At 39.9% G+C, this 19,222-nt stretch overlaps 2 protein-coding genes across 2 annotated transcripts in view; one reads left to right on the top strand and one right to left on the bottom strand.

Annotated features, from left to right (window-relative positions):
- Positions 1–19,222, bottom strand: part of cog5 (component of oligomeric golgi complex 5) — a 65,024-nt gene that overhangs the window by 36,968 nt on the left and 8,834 nt on the right. The window contains exon 6 of the mRNA XM_020608254.1: positions 15,350–15,470. Coding sequence (XP_020463910.1) covers positions 15,350–15,470 — 121 coding nt within the window. The remainder of the gene's footprint in view (positions 1–15,349; positions 15,471–19,222) is intronic.
- On the top strand, positions 81–11,705 carry LOC109964732 (probable G-protein coupled receptor 22). Its single transcript, XM_020608255.1, has 5 exons — positions 81–393; positions 2,393–3,307; positions 3,693–3,837; positions 4,091–4,237; positions 9,281–11,705. The coding sequence occupies exons 3-5, from the start codon at positions 3,715–3,717 to the stop codon at positions 10,331–10,333; spliced, it is 1,323 nt and encodes a 440-aa protein (XP_020463911.1). The 5' UTR covers positions 81–393; positions 2,393–3,307; positions 3,693–3,714; the 3' UTR covers positions 10,334–11,705.

The raw sequence follows: 19,222 nt of genomic DNA, 5'->3' as shown, positions 1-19,222 counted from the left end.
AGCGATGGATAAGTAGGAAGGGCTACTGAAGGCAGAGAGAGAGAGAGAGAGCGAGGCAGGAAGCAGGACACAGAGACACACCGACAGAAAAAGCAGAGACAACAGACAGCAGAGAGGAGAGAGGGGGAGGCAGAGCAGCAGTGTCAGTATCGTTCTCAGTCCCTCCATGCTTTGCAGCTGCATGTTTTCTACCAGTCAAATTTCCATCCTGAAGGGACTCAACTGTGTGGCGCAAGACCTTGAATGATGGACTACTAAGAAAATCCTCAACTACTCGAGCTTGTCACCTGTGAGTACTGCTCCACCTTTGGGGATTGAGATTACAAAGCACTACAAGAAAGGACGGCTCTCCAACAGACCCAAGGATCACTGAGGAATGGTCTTTGTCTTGAGGTAAAGGAATACACAGCACAATCATATACTGACAGCAGTGTCAGTGTGCTGACACCAAGGCAATGTAAATGTGTTGCACGAAGGCATTGTAAAATCAACACATTCAGCTCTAGATAAACACACAGCATGGTGACATGTTGTTGAGCCCGACAGTCACGATTTTCCAGCAGTGATTATTTTGAGAAGAATAATTAGACTAAATAAGTGGCTGTCAGACTGCAAGAAACATGAGTCTTCAGAAGCTAAGCTGAGTTCACAGCCTCCCCAAGAGACCAGCTCTCCTACTGTAGGAAAGCGCATACAATTAATTGCAGCTTAACGAAAAGATGAGCAGACAAAATGTGCATTACAACATCCAGCCAAAAATTAAGTTTAAATAAAGAAGCAATTTTGCATATGTTGTGAGGTTAGAAATATTGTCAAGAGCACAGAGTGTTGCAGCTGAAGGTCAAGAACAAGTCGGTGATGGTTTAGAGAAAATGTAGCTCTGTTAAAGAAACTACTGAGGCTGCACCCAACAATTACTTTCATTATTATTTTTTTTTTTTTTCAATTTAACATATCAGTTGTTTAGACTAAATATTTAAAATACCCGTCCCATCACATTTCTCCATTTTCTCCAATTACTGTGTTTTGTCTAGTCAACAGTGAAAATGCCACAGACATTTCATTTATAATGACCTTAAAGAGAGAGGTGGGGCATACCCTCATGTTTCAGAAGTTGAATTGATTTAACGCCTGACATTTTGCTAAGTTAATGACAAATGATTACCAGATTACTAAAACTGTTGCTGATTGTTATTTTTCTTGCTAATGGATTAACTGACTAATCCTTCCCCTCTCTGATATGATGCCTTGCTCACATCTATGCATCACTTTAGAAATATACTGTATGTAAATTGTGCCTAAGCCAGTTCTGCCAACTGGGCATTTTGCCAGAAACTGGTAGGAGTGTTGACAGTAGTAGGCGCTCCATCGGATTGTATTCGATTGGCTGGTTGAGTTTATGTACAAGTTTTGCGTGGTTAAGGTTAAGGTAAGCCCACTTCTGTCAACATGTCCCGCACTCCAACGCCATGATTTAGCTGCATTGCATCTTCCTTTGTCAAGCTTACTGTTCAATACAGTAGAATCAACTACTGTAAAATGTGGAAAATGTGGCACCTGATCTGAGTAACAGCATATGGAGAGCATCCATAGCCACTGTAAATTGGTTAGTTTTAAAATACTCCACAATACAGAGGCTAAAGTAACAATACAATGTAGTAGAATTTATCTGTTTGGTATTAATCGTGTGTCATATAATTACATGTGGAATAAACCATTTTAATTGTTTGACAAAAAATACAACTTATTAATTTGCTCAAAATATGCTGGATCCTTGCATTTTAGACTCCATTAAGACTTGGTTTTTAAATGTGTCTTGGGCGCTACATACAAGTGTTAATGACCACCAAGACAAATTGTGATCCAGTCACTCAGACCTTCTGCCGTGGTGGTCTGGGACACATTTGATTACATCCCCATGTATTGTGACAGCTTTCATAATACATCCATCCATGTACAAATCTGGTGCTTGTCGTCTTCTTTATTTACGGAGACTACTGACTTACTGAAACAGTGTGTGTGGCCCGTTGTTGTGACAGTCGAGCAGTATATCAATTCATGCCCCAGTCTGCAGAGAACCAGTTAATAGTTTTCAGCACTCATTTGCTGAACACCACATGACGAAAACCATCAAAGACAAAAGGCAAGGCATCAAAAACTGATTAAACAAACACTCGGCACACACAAAAGCACGAGCGCAAACACTCACAGACACAGCATCCAATTAGCACAGAAAGAGCAAGCTATCTGTCAGGATATGATAGATGAGCTGAAATTATGTGGTGAACGTGATGCAATCGGCAGACCAGAGGGAAATGATTTGATTGCAATGAGACATTTTTATTTTATACTATGTTACTGACTTTTTCCATCCCTCTTCTTTTCCATGCAGGATCAAAGATGGAAAGTAATGGCGGATGACTAGGACGATGACAAAGGAGCATGACATTATTTCCTGCTTCAGTCAATTCCTCTCTCGCAGTCTGTGAAGAATACAGTGGCAATAAGAATGCTGTGGATGTCCAAAAGTCAAAGTCTCTTTGAGTGATCTCCAAAGACTATATATGACCAATGTCCACATCGCTGGACTCTGCCCCTCTTGGATCACAGGGATGTTAAAAGTTTAACTGGGTCCGGTCCTTTGGAACAACCACACAAGCTTGTTTTTTTCTTTCTCTTGGGACCTTCCCTCCAGTCTGTCATCTCAACTTTCGCCCCTCACTGTTCTCCGGAATATAAATTGCAAAGCTGACATGGTCTGACACAAGGTATTACGGACCATATCAGGATGTGATTTATATCCAGAGAAATACCAAAACAAGTGTGAATATACAATTTCTGAAAAGTGGAGAGTTGTGGAGAGAGAAGGATTATTCTGGCACTGGCACCATTTTCAGGCGAGGATGACACTGGAGGAAACGATCCAAGCGCAACGGACAATGACAAGAAAGAGCTTTGAATAAAAGAAAGCATTGATCTTAGTGCACCGCACTTATATTGCAAACCACATGCCCCCCCCAACAAGGGGTGGGTGTGTGTTGCTTACTGTGTTTCACAAACAGACTTTTCTCATTGTCTGAGTGGAGCCAGTATCCCAAAGCTAACGCACACAAAGACTTCTCATTGTCAAATATCAAATTTCACTATGTTCACAGAAATAATACTGGAAATGCAAATGAAAGTCAATAGACTGAAGACTGACCTTGTCAGGTCAGAATATGGTGGGATGTTTTAATGTGCTCCAGCAAGTTCTTCGTGGCCACTTCGATTGCTGCTGAGCAGGAGAGGATACTGCTGGGAGGGATTGGTGAGTTAAAGCCTGATATCACATCTGTTTTCTTTAGTCGAAACCCTAAGAGCCCCAAAGTCCATAAAACATATATTCCAGTATTCTTGTACTTGGTTTGTTTAGGCTGAGCAAGCAAACCAGGACACTCAAATGGCCTGTTTGCCTGGTAGATTCTCTTAACTTTTGAGGTTTCTGAAGCAGTGACAAAAAGAGAGATGAACCCATGTTCAGCTCATGACTCTAACCATAACCCAACCCTCATTGCCTATTTACAGTACATTATTCAAGTTCACTCGTCTGGTGACAGTCAAGTCATTGTTTGAAAAAAAAAATGGTTTGGTACAAGTTAATATACCATGGTTTACTTTTTAACAAGACTGTTCATGTGCAAACTGCTCTCCAGGCCTCTTCCTCACATCAGGATAATGCACACATCCCCAGTGCTAATCTCTGCAGCCACCATGAGCAACATGACAGTGCTTGACACTGCTGATCCCTATGACCTTGACATGACTTCCTCTGAGGCCATCTACCCCATTAGTTTCCAGGTACTGCTAAAGTCTCGTACAAACTTACTAGGTTGCCTTTTCTGTCAAATCACTGTGACATGATAGCGTAATATTTGCTGCAATTCAAGAGTTCCCTTATTTGACATTTTTAGGAAACTGGTAAACGGATTGGAAAATTAAATGTTAGATACATAAAATCCACATTGTTCTGTATATTAGAAAAATTATTTGTTATATAAAATAAACAAAATCATGTCTGGCATCATTTTCACCATGTTCTTTATGCTTCTAGGTTTCTTTGACAGGCTTCCTGATTTTAGAAATAGTTTTGGGCCTGAGCTCCAACCTCACTGTGCTAGTCCTCTACTGTATGAAACAGAATCTCATCAGCTCTGTTTCCAACATCATTACCATGAACCTGCATGTGGTGGATGTGTTGGTGAGTCACAGTCACTGATCCATTACTTTTCAGCAAACAGCGATTTATAGTGACACTATGCAACTTTTACTAAACAGCAGCAACAACTGCCTCTGTTGCCACAAGTAACAATTGTTGGGCAGGACATACTGTAGGTACATCAAGCCAACATACAACTAACCTGATTACATTCGACAAAAACATCTGAACTCACAACAGCTGTATGCGGCAAAATAACTGCTAGGAGCTAGCTTTATGCTGGCTTAGTGACGGACAATAGGGGTGACATCCCATGTCACAGCAATGGGCATCTGCTGAGTTACCCAACATGTGAACATGTTCCACAAATGCTATAATTCATATCATCTTCACACCTGTGAAAATACAGTCTGGTGGCTGCTAGTATGCAGCTTAGCGCTGCTGTCTGTGTTTAATGTTGCAAATTCTCAATGATGTTTATTAATAATGTATGTATTTCAGTTCTATTTATAAGTTACAAATACAGTCTGAAGGCTGGCAGTGTGGAACTTAGCTCTGATTCCCAACGCCCAGGCCACCATGTGGTATCGTTGGCTGCTGGGCTGAAAAGATGTTATCTGACAAGAACTCCCTGCTGTGAAGAGATGATGCATGTAAATGCAAATTCAGTTCAGCAACCTCTCATCTGCTTGTTTTTTGTTTTTGATGTTTGGTTGTTTTTTTTTTTTGTTGAGGATTTAAGCTGAACTTCCACTCTGTCTATCAACCTTACTGCCCCTCCCAACAACAGTTGCTTATATTTCTCAAATGGTTTAACCAGCAAAAAGAAAGACTGACTAAAATAAAATAAAAAAAGAGAGCTGTCAGAAGTCAGGAATCAGAAGTTTAAAACTGATTTTTTTTTACCAATCCACAGATGTCATGCTAAGAAATTCTTGGTTTGGCAAGTCAGTTAGGATGTACTTTATGCATGACAGGCCATTTTTCCAATTGTTTACAGATAAATTATTTCACGTATAATTCACTATATCACAATTCCAGTGGGTCAGAAGTTTACATACACTCAAATTGACTGTGCCTTTAAACAGCTTGGAAATTTTCAGAAAATGATGTCATGACTTCAGAAGCTTCTGATTGGCTAATTGACATCATTTGAGTCAATAGGAGGTGCAGCTGTGGATGTATTTTAAGACCTATCTTCAAACTCGGTACCTTTTTGTTTGACATCAGGGGAAAATCAAAAGAAATCAGCCAAAACCTCAGGAAAAAAGTGGCCCCTCCACAAGTCTGGTTTATTATAGGCAGCAATATCCAAACACCTGAAGGTACCATGTTCACCTGTATATTGTGGGGGTGCTTTGCTGCAGGAGGGACTGGGGCACTTCACAAAATAGATGGCATCATGAGGAAGGAAGATTATGTGGATATATTGAAGCAACATCTCAAGAGATCAGGTTGAAAGTTGAAGCTTGGCTGCAAATGGGTCTTCCAAATAAACAATGACCCTAAGCAGACTTCCAAAGTTGTGGCAAAATGGCTTAAGGACAACAAAGTCAAGGTAATGGAGTGGCCATCACAAAGCCCTGACCACGATCCAATAGAAAATTTGTGGGCAGAACTGAAACTTGTTGAAGACATCCTGAAATGTTTGACCTAAGTTACATAATTTAAAGAAAATGGTACCAAATACTAACGGAATGTGTAAACCTCTGACCCACTGGAAATGTGATGAAAGAAATAAAAGCTGAAATAAATATTTCTCTCAACTATTAATCTGACATTTCAAATTCTTAATAGACAGGGAATTTTTATAGGATTAAATGTCAGGAGTTGTGAAAAACTGAGTTTAATTTGGCTAAGGTGTATGTAAACTTCTGACTTCAACTATACCTTCCATCAGTTGCTAATATTGATCATAAACACGACAGATTTTTTGAGAAAAAGCACAAATTTGTTACTGAGTGGTGAATTCACTTTTGAATGATAAAGTCTAAGTAAGCTTAACTTTGTGTTTCACACTTTTTTTTATTTTACTTCCATCTGTATGCATTGCCTTTCTCACTGGGACTCTTTCTTTGTCACTCTCTCTCCTAATGCTGTCTGTGGTTCATTAGGACAGCTGTAATGTCAAAAAGCTCAAGATAAAATTGTGAGTTTGCTTAGTGGAATTAATTGAGTGAACCTATTTTACTTACTTTTGCAACATATCTTGCAAAATGCATTTTTTGTCAAAGTCCCTCTCCAGTGAAAAATGTTTTTTGATTATAACTTCATTGTGGTGGACTAAATGTGCAGTTTGTTTTTTCACATTCATCTTCTGAATCCCTGACTTTAGTCATTCATCAAAGAGGCTGATATACTGTATGAAAGATGACAAAGAAACTTGCTGTGGCTATTTACATATGCATTATATCCAGATACAAGTTACAGATACAGAAGCATGTGTAAATGGGGTGAGAGAATCAAACAGTGGTGCAAAATTGATGAAATTCCACAATACAACTTTTGATCTGGTTAAATTTCAAGTGTTAGTGTGACCAGGCTATAAATTTAATAGGTTAAAGGTTAAGGCCATTTGGCCTTTCATGTTAAACATTTTTGGCTGGGCAGTAAGGCTGAGCAACAAATGGATGTTGTATGTACATGAGCACATGGTAATTTTTAAAACATGCAGTTACCTTTCTTAACTTCTCTCATTGTACTATTAATAGGTTTGTTGATAAAGCGGTCCTCTAACTTTAATTAAAAAAACAAATCTAAATAAATTTTAGAAAACAACTGTACCATGAAAACTTCCAAAATAAATCTACATAAACATTTATAATTCTCTAATATAATTACCTGTCTGAACCACAAGTCACTACTTACTAAGAAATTTAGTAATATAGTCCTGTTTATTTTAAAACTTGTGTGTTATTGCATGGAAAGTTGCTACTGTATTGGAGGTTGCTGATGAGAGAGAGGCTGCTGAACGAAGGTGCATTCCAGCCAGTTGTTGAGGATTAATGATCCAACACCAAATCCACATACAATAACTACATACAGTGGATATAAAAAGTCTACACACCCCTATTAAAATGCCAGGTTTCTGTGATGTAAAAAGAACTTTAGCCACCTTTAATGTGACCTATAACTTGTACAACTCAATTGAAAACAAACTGAAATCTTTTTTTCAGTGAGAAGTAAAAATAAAAAACTAAAGCAATGTGGTTGCATTAGTGTGCACACCCTTAAACTAATATTTTGTTGAAGCACCTTTTGATTTTATTACAGCACTCAGTCTTTTTGGGTATGAGTTTATCAGCAATGCACATCTTGACTCTGCAATATTTGCCCACTCTTCTTTGCAAAAACGCTCCAAATCTGTCAGATTGCGAGGGCATCTCCTATGCACAGCCCTCTTCAGATCACCCCACAGATGTTCAATCGGATTCAAGTCCGGGCTCTGACTGGGCCATTCTAAGACTTTTATCTTGTTCTGGTTAAGCCATTCCTTTGTTGATTTGGATGTATGCTTGGGGTCATTGTCGTGCTGAAAGATGAAGTTCCTCTTCATCTTCAGCTTTCTAGCAGAAGCCTGAAGGTTTTGTGCCAATATTGACTGGTATGTGGAACTGTTCATAATTCCCTCCACCTTGACTAAGGCCCCAGTTCCAGCTGAAGAAAAACAACCCCAAAGCATGATGCTGCCACCACCATGCTTCACTGTGGGTATGGTGTTCTTTTGGTGATGTGCAGTGTTGTTTTTGCGCCAAACATACCTTTTGGAATTATGGCCAAAAAGTTCAACCTTGGTTTCATCAGACCATAGCACCTTTTCCCACATGCCTTTGGGAGACTTCAAATGTGTGTTTGCAAAATGTAACCGGGCATGGATATTTTTCTTTGTAAGAAAAGGCTTCCGTCTTGCCACTCTACCCCATAGCCCAGACAAATGAAGAATACGGGAGATTGTCGTCACATGTACTACACAACCAGTACTTGCCAGGAATTCCTGCAGCTCCTTTAATGTTGCTGTAGGCCTCTTGGCAGCCTCCCTGACCAGTTTTCTCCTTGTCTTTTCATCAATTTTGGAGGGACGTCCAGCTCTTGGTAATGTCACTGTTGCACCATATTTTCTCCACTTGATGATGACTGACTTCACTGTGTTCCATGGTATATCTAATGCCTTGGAAATTCTTTTGTACCCTTCTCCTGACTGATACCTTTTAACAATGAGATCCCTCTGATGCTTTGGAAGTTCTCTGCAGACTATGGCTTTTGCTGTAGGATGCAACTAGGAAAATGTCAGGAATAGCCTACTGGAACAGCTGAACTTTATATGGGGTTAATCAGAGGCACTTTAATTGATGGCAGGTGTACTGAGTCCTATTTAACATGAGTTTGAATGTGACTGCTTAATTCTGACAACAGTCACAGCCCCACAGTAAGAGGGTGTGCACACTAATGCAACCACATTATTTTAGTTTTTTATTTTTACTTCCCACTGAAAAACAGATTTCAGTTTGTTTTCAATTGAGTTGTACAAGTTATAGGTCACATTAAAGGTGGCTAAAGTTCTGAAATTATTTATCTTGGTCTCGTTTTTTTACATCACAGAAACCTGGCATTTTAACAGGGGTGTGTAGACTTTTTATATCCACTGTATAGCCGCACAAAAACACACACATGAAAGCAGCTAATTCATCATGATAAACAAAAAAAAATATGTTGCACAGGTCCTAAATTTATACGGAGCATAGCAACTGCATACAATTATTTTTAGCAAAACTTCACTGATTTCATACATACCACAAATAAATTGTACACGTCTATTTCCTGTAAACTTCACCAAAATGAGATTGAAAAACATTTTGCTTAATAGCCAAATTAAGTCATGCTAAAGCTACTACCAAGATGCCGTTTGAGTTTTTAAGCTAACTATGTAGCCAGTAATTCCTCAGCAATTCAGCTGGGTCTGACAGTAATGAAGTGACATAATCATATCAGCTCTTTAGAATCAACATACAATACAGAGGATGTGTTATAATTGGTCAGATGATAAGATGTATTTGGAATGTGACCCGAAGTTCTTTCTGTTTCCAGGTGTGTGTATGCTGTATCCCATTGACAGTCGTCGTGGTGCTACTTCCTTTGGAGGCAGACAGAGCCATGATCTGCTGTTTCCATGAGGCCTGCGTCTCTTTTGCAAGCGTAGCTACTGCTGCTAATGTTCTGGCCATCACTGTGGACCGCTATGACATCTCAGTGAGGCCAGCGAACCGTGTACTTACGATGGGCCGAGCTGTGGCTCTACTGGGATCCATTTGGACTTTATCCTTTTTCAGCTTCCTGGTTCCGTTCATGGAAGTGGGCTTCTTCATTAACTCAGGTTCAGACCTTGTGAACCAGACTGCAATAGTTACAGTGGCTCATACAAATGAGTACTACACAGAGTTAGGTTTGTACTATCACCTGCTAGCACAAATCCCTATTTTCTTTTTTACAGCAATGGTAATGCTGGTAACTTACTACAAGATCCTTCAGGCACTTAACATTCGGATTGGAACACGCTTTCAGCACAACCTACCTAAAAAAAAGCAAAAGAGTAAAAACACCATCTCTTTGAGCACTGCAACACATGCAGAGTCGACTGACGCTTCACAGAGCAGCACAGGAGTCAGGGCAGGTGGGACTGCACCTTTGGGCATGAGGGCTTCAGTGTCAGTCATTATTGCTCTAAGAAGAGCAGTGAAGCGCCATCGAGAAAGACGAGAGAGGCAGAAACGAGTCTTCAGGATGTCTCTTCTTATCATCTCCACATTTCTACTTTGCTGGACTCCAATAACTGTGCTTAACACCATCATCCTCAGCACTGGGCTCAATGATTTGACTGCACGCCTCCGCTTGGGCTTCCTAGTAATGGCCTATGGAACCACGATCTTTCACCCACTCCTCTATGCCTTCACTCGGCAGAAGTTCCAAAAGGTTTTGAAGAGCAAGATGAAGAAGAGGGTGGTGTCTGTGGTTGAAGCTGACCCTACACCTAACAATGTGGTCATCCACAACTCATGGATTGACCCCAGGAGAAACAAGAAGGTCACCTTCGAGGACACAGAGGCCAGACAAAAATGTCTGTGCTCACAAGATGCAGAGTAAAGGGATTAACCCAAATGTAAATATGTCAAATATGTAGTCTAAATGAGAGCTGGTTACAGGCATAACAGAGAGCAACAGACTATAGCAGAAAAAAAATATGAATGAGGGAGATAAGACTAATGTTTATACAAATAAAGAGGAGGAAAGTATTTAAAAAAAAAAAGAACATGGATCAAAGTGAGTGAGTCTAAACCAGCTAAACTGAAGTGAGCTTACTAACAGTAGAGTACATCCATCTTGGGCAGCTTACTAAATGATGATCACATCAAAGATATGTTCCCTGAGGAATAAAGAGATTAAGGTGTGGGGTTTCCTTAATATAAACATCACACATTAAAAAGGGAAACTACTAGCAGTGGAATGTGTGTGAGTCCAAGGAGCGCATTTATAATTCATTTTATTCATAGTCACATGAAAAGGGTTATTTATTGCTTTTACTATGGAATGTCGTGGAGTGCTATCAAGGATAATGCAGTCTAACCAGCAGTGCATGTTGTTCTCTGGTTAGCGTAATGAGACAAATATCCATGTACAGTCACAGAATACCTTGATATTGTTTGTCACCATTTGTAATAAACGGCAAAGGGTACATAGAATATGTGTCAGTATCCCTCTGATATCCTGCTTCTTCATGTGGAAGTAGACACACAAACAGAACACGTTCGGCCACTGGGGGTCAAAGACTGACATATGAGATTTAGTTTCTCTTTCACTTTCCTCTAAAAGGAAATGTCATCTAGTGAAGAAGTAGTAAGGTCAGCCTTTAAAATCTATTGTTAAAACGAAGGTCACTGTGTGTTTAGAGAATGTGTTTGTGTTTGCAACAATAATGCATTAATTACAAGCATACAAAGGGAAAGAAGTACACCCCATTTCTCCTCCCAATACAATTTACTTGTTTAAAACAAAGTTACCAATTCACAACACCTCAATAAACTACACTTGTGCTATTTTAAGGTGAGCTGTACTGATAAATTATGAATGGCATTATTTTGGAAAGCATCCTCACTTTTAGTGCTTAAAACATTTGCACAATACTATAATTATTTATTTAAATTTGTAAACTTGTTTTCAATTTCTCAGAACAACTGGTATTTGTATTTGGTCTAAATTTGGTTCACTTAAGATCAAGATGTTGGCATGATAACATCCTTACAATGACAATGCTAATATAATGTTGTCAAATAGATACCTCACCCTGTTCACCACCTTATTTTAGCATGTTAGCATTCTAACAATTTCTAATAAACCATGACAAACAAGTCATTTCAGTGTGTGTACCACATTTCATGGTAATCTACCCAACAGCTGTTGAGACACTGCACTCAATTCTACAGGTCAACCTCACGGTGGCACTCATAATCAGGAATCATAAGAGGATCACCCACACAGAATTACAATCTATCCTCTGGGGACCACAAATGTCTTTTTTTTTTTATTTTTTTTTTTTTTTCTATAAAATCTCAACAAAATCCATCCAATAGTTGCTGAGATACTTCAGCCTGATCCAAAGTGGTGGACCATCCTTAGAGCCATGCCAGCATGGCTAATAACCCCAGACCAAAGTACACACAAGTTTGTACCCATAACCGTGCATCCTTCATCTAGTGTCCATAATGTGCATTTTATTAAATAATTTTCAACTGCGTTATCACAAGAGATAGAAATAGAACCCAAAAACAATTCCCGAGATGACACTCTTTAACCCCACTGAAGGGGTTCCATTACTCTACAGTATGAACTATAACTAAACACAAAGCAGCAAAGCCCACTTGAGATAAAGTTGGAACTGATGGACAACAACCAACTGGCACAGCAGAGGCCAGAAGCTGAGACTGGCTCACCTACAAAATTTTGCTGCTGTACTGGAGAACACCAAGGGCACTGACCCCATTTAAAAGCTCTTCGCAGCCAATGGAATGTGTGCAAGCTTGTGTGTGGTTATGTATGTGGTATGAGAAGTGGTCATCAGGCATAGGCTGCTAAAAACACTAGGCCTTGTGAACCCGCTCTGTCACGCTTAATGCCTTGTGATAACTAAGTGGCGCTTAGATAACTAGTGGCAGTGACATGCAATGTATTATCACTTTTTCTCTGCTGACACCAGAAGGTCACAGTTCTCTGAACTGATTCAGCAATGTTAAACACAAGAATTCTAACCAAGTCTATGAGAGGGCTAAGGAAAAAAATGGTACCTGGAGTAAAATGAGGTTATTAATAATGTGACCTCATCATAAGGGCATGAGAACAGCCTTAAAGTTCCCCTGAAATGGTGTCATTTCCCACTTTATGTGATGTATTTCCATGAAAGGTTGGGGCACTAGACAGTAAGGGATCAATTTAAAGGGTCTTAGTAGGCTTTAATCAAACTGTTTATCTGATCTTCGTCCCCCTTCTACCCTACTTTACACCTTCCCAGATGCAGAATCTTGGGGCTGTGTTCAACTACTCTGAAGCACATACACTCATGCCCACTTTACACACTGAGTGGCCACATGTACAGAGGTGTGAAACTATGCAGGGTTTAAACTTTCTCTCAAACTCTTTTATATTTCACTTCACACAACTACTACTGTCAATTTTCATGTGTACAGTCAAGTACGAACCCCTGAAAGTCATCAAAGAAAAACTGTGTAAAAATGTGCACCATAAACATATACTGTATATAATCAGCAACAGCATCCAGTACACAAGCTCACACAAGGTGTTTCATACAGGCTGGCTGGCAGCCAAAAGAAGCAAACGAGTACCCAGTGAAGAGAGCAGAATGCTAAAGGATGATAAAGACACCCACTCTTGGTACTGCAGATTTTTCATGGAAGGCAAGAAAGAAGGTTCTGATCATGTTGCACAGTGACTGCAGACTGTGATGTAATGTCAGGCAACTACAAACTATGTAACTAAGCGTATTATTTTAAGGTTTTGTGCTATGACTTCTTTTTTGGAGCTGTATGAAGAAGACTGCCCCATTTTCACTTTTAAAAACACAACCTCACTGTGTGTTTAGCAGTCACACAAACCTCTAAGAGCTTTGATTCATAAGTCTGAGTACCTGCACTTTGACTGAGAGATGAACTGTTCTTTATTCACTGTTACATATATTGCCTCAGGTATAACACTATTTCTTTTGTTAGTTCAAGTGCACTTATGAGCTGTAGTGCAATAACCTTGCAGTGAAATGTTAACACGTGAGCTTGCACAGTGAATGCTCTAGTGCCTCTCTACTTTGATCTGAGCATTTGGTGAGCGATGCTGTGCATAATGAAACTAAGGAAGGTAAAGCAGTGAGCAGCAACCCATTATCACACTGCATTAGTCTAAGATCATTAAAGTGCTTTATAGGCAAATAAGTCTGTGCATTTCATTTAGTGTCAGTGCAGAATTTCAACTCTCAACTCTCCTACATTTCCAGAAGAAACTAAATTACAGAAAATATGGGGCAACAAATAAAGATTAAAAAATGGGTAATACACAAAAATTTCAACACACTAAAGGAAACAAGATGAAGAGAAAAATTAAGTGCAAATGAATAAGATAAATAAGAGAAGCTGTTTCAGAGCCTTATTTTCTCAGCATAAGCACAAACGCCTAATTTTAACTGTAGAGAACACATTCACTGATATCATTTTGCAGCTTGAATGTGGTCATACACCTATTAAAATGTGTAAACAAATGCAAACAAGAGTGAAGAACCTGGTCAGGCTGCAGAGGTTTGTATGCCGTCATGATAAAATTCAGGCCAACTGTCAATTAGGTAATCAAACAAGGCATTAACTAGCTGAAGTGAACCATAAAAAAAAAAGCACATACAAGTCTGGTAGTGTTACAGCAAGACACAATTTCTCTCCTTTTCACAGCAATTTGGTAGAAGCATGACTGCTCTACTGATCTTTTTAAATGTTGTTGCTTGAGCCTTGCTGAAGTTCTGCATAGTGTTTACTCTGTCAAGGCATCCCAGGGTAGCATGCCTTGCACCCTACCGCTGAAGCAGCAGGCCCAATGCTCGAATTTTAAGGTCATCACCGAAACTGCTATATGATCTCCGCTGATCCAACAAACCAAAACATATCTATGTTGTTGATTTTAGTGTAGCCTACTACGGATCCATATATTTTCTCATCTTGTTTCACTACAGCTAATTTCTTCATAACAGAAAAGTACACAGACTTCATTTATTTTCAGTGTCTGCTATAAAGAAGAACTTGCCAGTCACATATTGTGACAAAGAGATAAAGATGGGTGACAGACGGGTGAGGAAAATCTCAAATAAATAAATGGAAATTAAAAGGAACATGCAGGAGTCACTGATTAATCTGCCAATTCCTTTCCTGATTATTTATCCTTTTTTTCACAAAAAGTCAAAAATTGGGAAAATAACCATTTTGAATTTCCATAATCACAGATGGTGTCTTCAAATGTCTTGCACTGTTGAGCCATTAAATCCAAATAGTTTCAGTTTATTATCATGCCTGACAAAGAAAAGCATCTTTTCTTCACATTAAAGAAGGTGTATCCAAATATCAGTGAATTCACTAAAACATGCAGCTCTATGTTATGAGGATGAAAAAGAATGAGGGAATATGTTTTGGAAGAAGGACATTTCCTCCTCCCAATAGAGAAGCCCTGCAGCTGCTCTGGAGACACTTTACTGTTTTATTGTAATTTGTCAGCCATCTGTATTTCTGGTGTAATTTCTAACCATAAGTGTGTTTTTTGAGACAGCATGTGTAAAATGTGGCTGAGCATATTCATTTAATCAGTTTTTTCCTAAAAGCTTTTAATCAGTAAAATGTTTGTGTGTAAAATAAAAAACGTAAGTAACTCCTTTCATAATGTTTGAAAGTCATTTAAAACGCTGTATTAACAGTGCTGAAGGTGTTCTTGAACAACCTGCACCAGTGTGAAAAGCACACACCTATACAATCAGTTCGGTATTTGTAGAAAAAGATGAACATGGATTTGTTATGCCCCGGCCTAGACACCAAAAAACAAACAAACAAACATGCATAAACTTACCTAACTCGTTGAGGCTCTGAGCTGCCTTGGTGAGCTCCCTGCTGCCCCCCTGAAGCTGGCCCTGGAGCCTCTTGCTCAGGTACAAAATACGAATGATCCTCCGTAGCAGGTCACAGGCTACCTGGAGAAGGAAATAAAAGGTCAGGTGGTGTGGTGAGCAGAGCATGTGAGCGGAGTAGAGCACGAGCGAACAGGGAGCAGGAGCAGGGGGATCTGGACAGAGTGCAGAGCAGCTTTTTTAAAAGGAGAGAGCATCACCCTATGTCCTGTTCCAATTTCACGCCGATACAGTTCATACTATGAGTCTGAAGCATGCCCAAGCTCAATAATGGAGTTCCTAAAGTACTTTAAGAAGGAAACTGAAAGGTGACACAGGTGTAACGTATATTTTTATTTAATTAGGCCAACTGATTCACTGAATTTTAGATATGACTTTTTGTGTTATGTTCTTTGTTACATTGGCCTAGCTGTAAATTGAAATAAATCATTTCTATTTGGGAAAAGGTAGTCGTCGTTCTTTAGTTGTAAGGCTACAGTTTAAGCTAAAAGTGAAACACATGAAGACTTTTTTTTCCTTTTTTGGAGTGAGTGGGTGCGATATGAGTGGAGCGGGATGCAATCGGAGTTCAGCACCGAGCGATAAAGAGCGGAGCAGCCAGGTGCACCTTTGAACAGGGGAACGGACCGGGCCAACAGCTCACCGTTCATATGCTCTGGTGGTGAGTTAACCAAACTTTTGGCAAAGTAACCAGGTTCAAGTTGCCATTGACCTTCAGTGTTGAGCAGCTTTCTTCATGGCTCATTTCTTGAATAATTCCACAATTCAGTCTTTCACAAAGTCAAGTTTCTAACAAATATATGGGTTCCAACTTGTGGAACAAAAACATCCTATAAGCCCTGATGAACATCTTATTGAAAAGGCTAAAACAGAATACAATCTAGAATAAATAAAACAAGGCTCCATTATTTCAGAATAATAAAAGCAGTAGACAAATGCTGTGTGTTGGAAATTGAGTTTGACAAGGGCCAAATTGTGATGGCTAGACGACTGGGTCAGAGTATCTCCAAAATGGTAGGCCTTGTGGGATGTTCCCAGTATGCAGTGCCCAGTAAAGTGATCCAAAGGAGGACAACCAGTGAACCAGCGGCAGGGTCATGGGCACCCAAGGCTCACTGATGTGTGAAGGGAGCGAAGACTAGCCCATTTGGTCTGATCCCACAGAAGAGCTATTGTAGCACAAACTGGTGAAAACAGTAATGCTGGCTATGATAGACAGGTGTCACAACACACACTGCATCACAACTTCATGCATAGTCACAGACCAGTCAGAGTGGTCGTGCTGACCCCTGTCCACCGCCGAAAGTGCCTACATTGAGCACCTGAGCATCAGAACTGCACCATGGATTGAAAAAAGGTGGCCTGATCTGATGAATCATGTTTTCTTTTACATCACATGGAGAGCCGGGTGCACATCTGTTGTTTTAAGAAGCACTACAGGAAGTAGGCAAGCCAGTGGAGGCAGTGTGATACTCTGGGCAAAGTTCTGCTGGGAAACCTTGAGTCCTGCCATTCATGTGAATGTTACTTTGACACGTACCACCTACCTAAACATTGTTGCAAACCAAGCACACCCCTTCACAGCAACAATATTACCTGATGGCAGCAGCAGGATAAAGCACAGGGCAATGCACCTGCCGCACTACAAAACTGCTCAGGAATGGTTTAAGGAACATGACATAGAATTCAAGGTGCTGATTGGACCTCCAAATTCCCCAGCTCCCAATCAATCAAGCAGCTGTGGGGTGTGCTGGAAAAACTGTTCAGATCCATAGCGGCCCCACCTTGCAGCTGACAGGACTTAAAGGATCTACTGCTAACGTCACTATGACAGATACCAGAGAACACCTTCAGATGTCTTGGTGGAAAAGAAAGGTGCAGCTTTTAAGGGCATACTTACTTTGATGTGAGTAAGCCACAATCACAGTGTTATTTCTCATAAGGTAGCTTGTACATACATCAAACTGCAGGGGAAGACCAGAAAAAGTAAGTGAACCCCTTAGCTAATGGTATCAACAAAAGCTACTTAGTTAGTTAATAAAGCTGAAGTCCAATCAATGCAACCATATTGTAGGTTTGAGTTAGAGCTACTTTGACTTGTAAAAAACACAAAGCATTTTGAGTTTGCAAGTCACAAGTGTCACAGGGGAGCTGGAGTCCATTTTAGCAACCGCTGCTACTGGGAACATTCTCTTGGATTGATAAACCTAAAGCACATTGTTTGGAAAGAATATGAGGCACTGCATATGGTGTGAACATGGGGATGCACACCAACACAAAAACATTATCCCAGCAGTAAAGTACCGTAAAGGGGTCATAATTTGGGGTCACTTTGCAGTCTTTGGGCTTGAACAGCTGCCATCATCAAAGGGAGAATGAAGTTTATCGAGGTATCTTACAAAATAATGTAAGTGTGGCTGTCCACCAGCTGAAGATCAGAAGATGCTAGGGGATACAGCCAGACAGTGATGCCAAAGCAATAATCTGAAAGAGGTACTGAAGTAAATCAACAAGAATGTCTTAGTTTTGCAAGTATTTGGTCATAAACCAAAGTACTGGGTAAAATAACATTTTGAGAGCTAGATGGAAAGTCATGGAATTCATTAAGTTATTACAGCTCATCTCGTGAGGGACGTGAATGTGTGTACCAAATTTCATGGTAATCCATCCTAAAGGTGTCAAATTAATTTCAGTTTGGAACAAAATGGTGAACTGACCAACACTGGCCTCTGCAGAGATAGGAGGCGATATGGCTGGACACACATGCAGGCTGGTTTTGTGTGCACTTCCCAGTCAAATGGTGTTTCCTGAAGAACTGATTAGGACTTTGATTATGTTATGATTGTGCATTGTACAGATGACTGAGGTTGGATTAATGCTGGGCTGAGTTTCAGCACTACAGAACACAACTGCCTAAGCTAAGGGTTAAAACTTGGATTCAGCCTAAGGTAAGAGGAGACACTGACAGATTGCATTGCATATTTATCTGACAGCCACAAGTTCTTGAGTGAATCTTTTTAATTTGTCTGTCTGTGTGTATATGCAAGTGTGTTCATAATTCTACCTACTTCTGGAAATATGGAAAAAAAGAAGCAATTTAAAAATTCATCTAAAACTATTAAGCTTGATCTACTGCATGACCAGCTGCCCTCAGCAAATTAAAAGTATGTTTGTTACCGCTCACTTCATCTGGTGGACACTAGCAAGTTGTGTAAAATAAAATCACAGAGCCTGATAATCTGACTGAATTGCATGTTTGTTTCATCCCAAATTAATGAAGTAATCAGACATAGACAGTGACTCAGACGTGACTGAACAATATTAATTCTACAACTTAGTTTGTAGTTAGGCTACATGGGTTGCATCTAAATGAATTCAAACATACATTCCATGTTGATTCTTGTTAATTTGAAGTGGATATCTTTCTAAACAGACAGTCCTGTATACAGGTCTCCAGAACTTGCATGTCTGTGTTTATTATCTCAGGCGGACGGAAGGAAAGATACAGTGTTGGTGATGAAAAAAGGCCTTGGATTCACCAGTGACTGAATGGCTGCTGTTTGAGGAACATCCAGCTCATACCCAAGGCTGAGGTCAGAGACTGGGATTGATCACACACATACACGCAAAAACAGAAAATCAGAGCAATACTGAACTAACAACACAGGAGAGACACCTCAGAACCACACTGACCTTTTTACAGCTGCTGTTTCGTCAATATTTAATCATGATTTCCCTCAGCTGCACAAACAGAAGAACTGTTCTCCTTTAGCTCATGTGCTTGCTTGGCCATGCACACACAGCAGCTTGGTACT

Source organism: Monopterus albus, unplaced genomic scaffold (assembly GCF_001952655.1).
Source record: "Monopterus albus unplaced genomic scaffold, M_albus_1.0 scaffold92.1, whole genome shotgun sequence".
Classification (NCBI taxonomy): Eukaryota; Metazoa; Chordata; class Actinopteri; order Synbranchiformes; family Synbranchidae; genus Monopterus; species Monopterus albus.
This window is presented reverse-complemented; position numbering and strand designations above follow the sequence as displayed.

Coding starts and splice junctions, on each gene's coding strand:
- LOC109964732 (XM_020608255.1), top strand. CDS start 3,715: ATGCACACATCCCCAGTGCTAATCTCTGCAGCCACCATGAGCAACATG. Junction 3,838..4,090: donor TCTACCCCATTAGTTTCCAG/GTACTGCTAAAG, acceptor TTATGCTTCTAG/GTTTCTTTGACAGGCTTCCT. Junction 4,238..9,280: donor TGCATGTGGTGGATGTGTTG/GTGAGTCACAGT, acceptor TTCTGTTTCCAG/GTGTGTGTATGCTGTATCCC.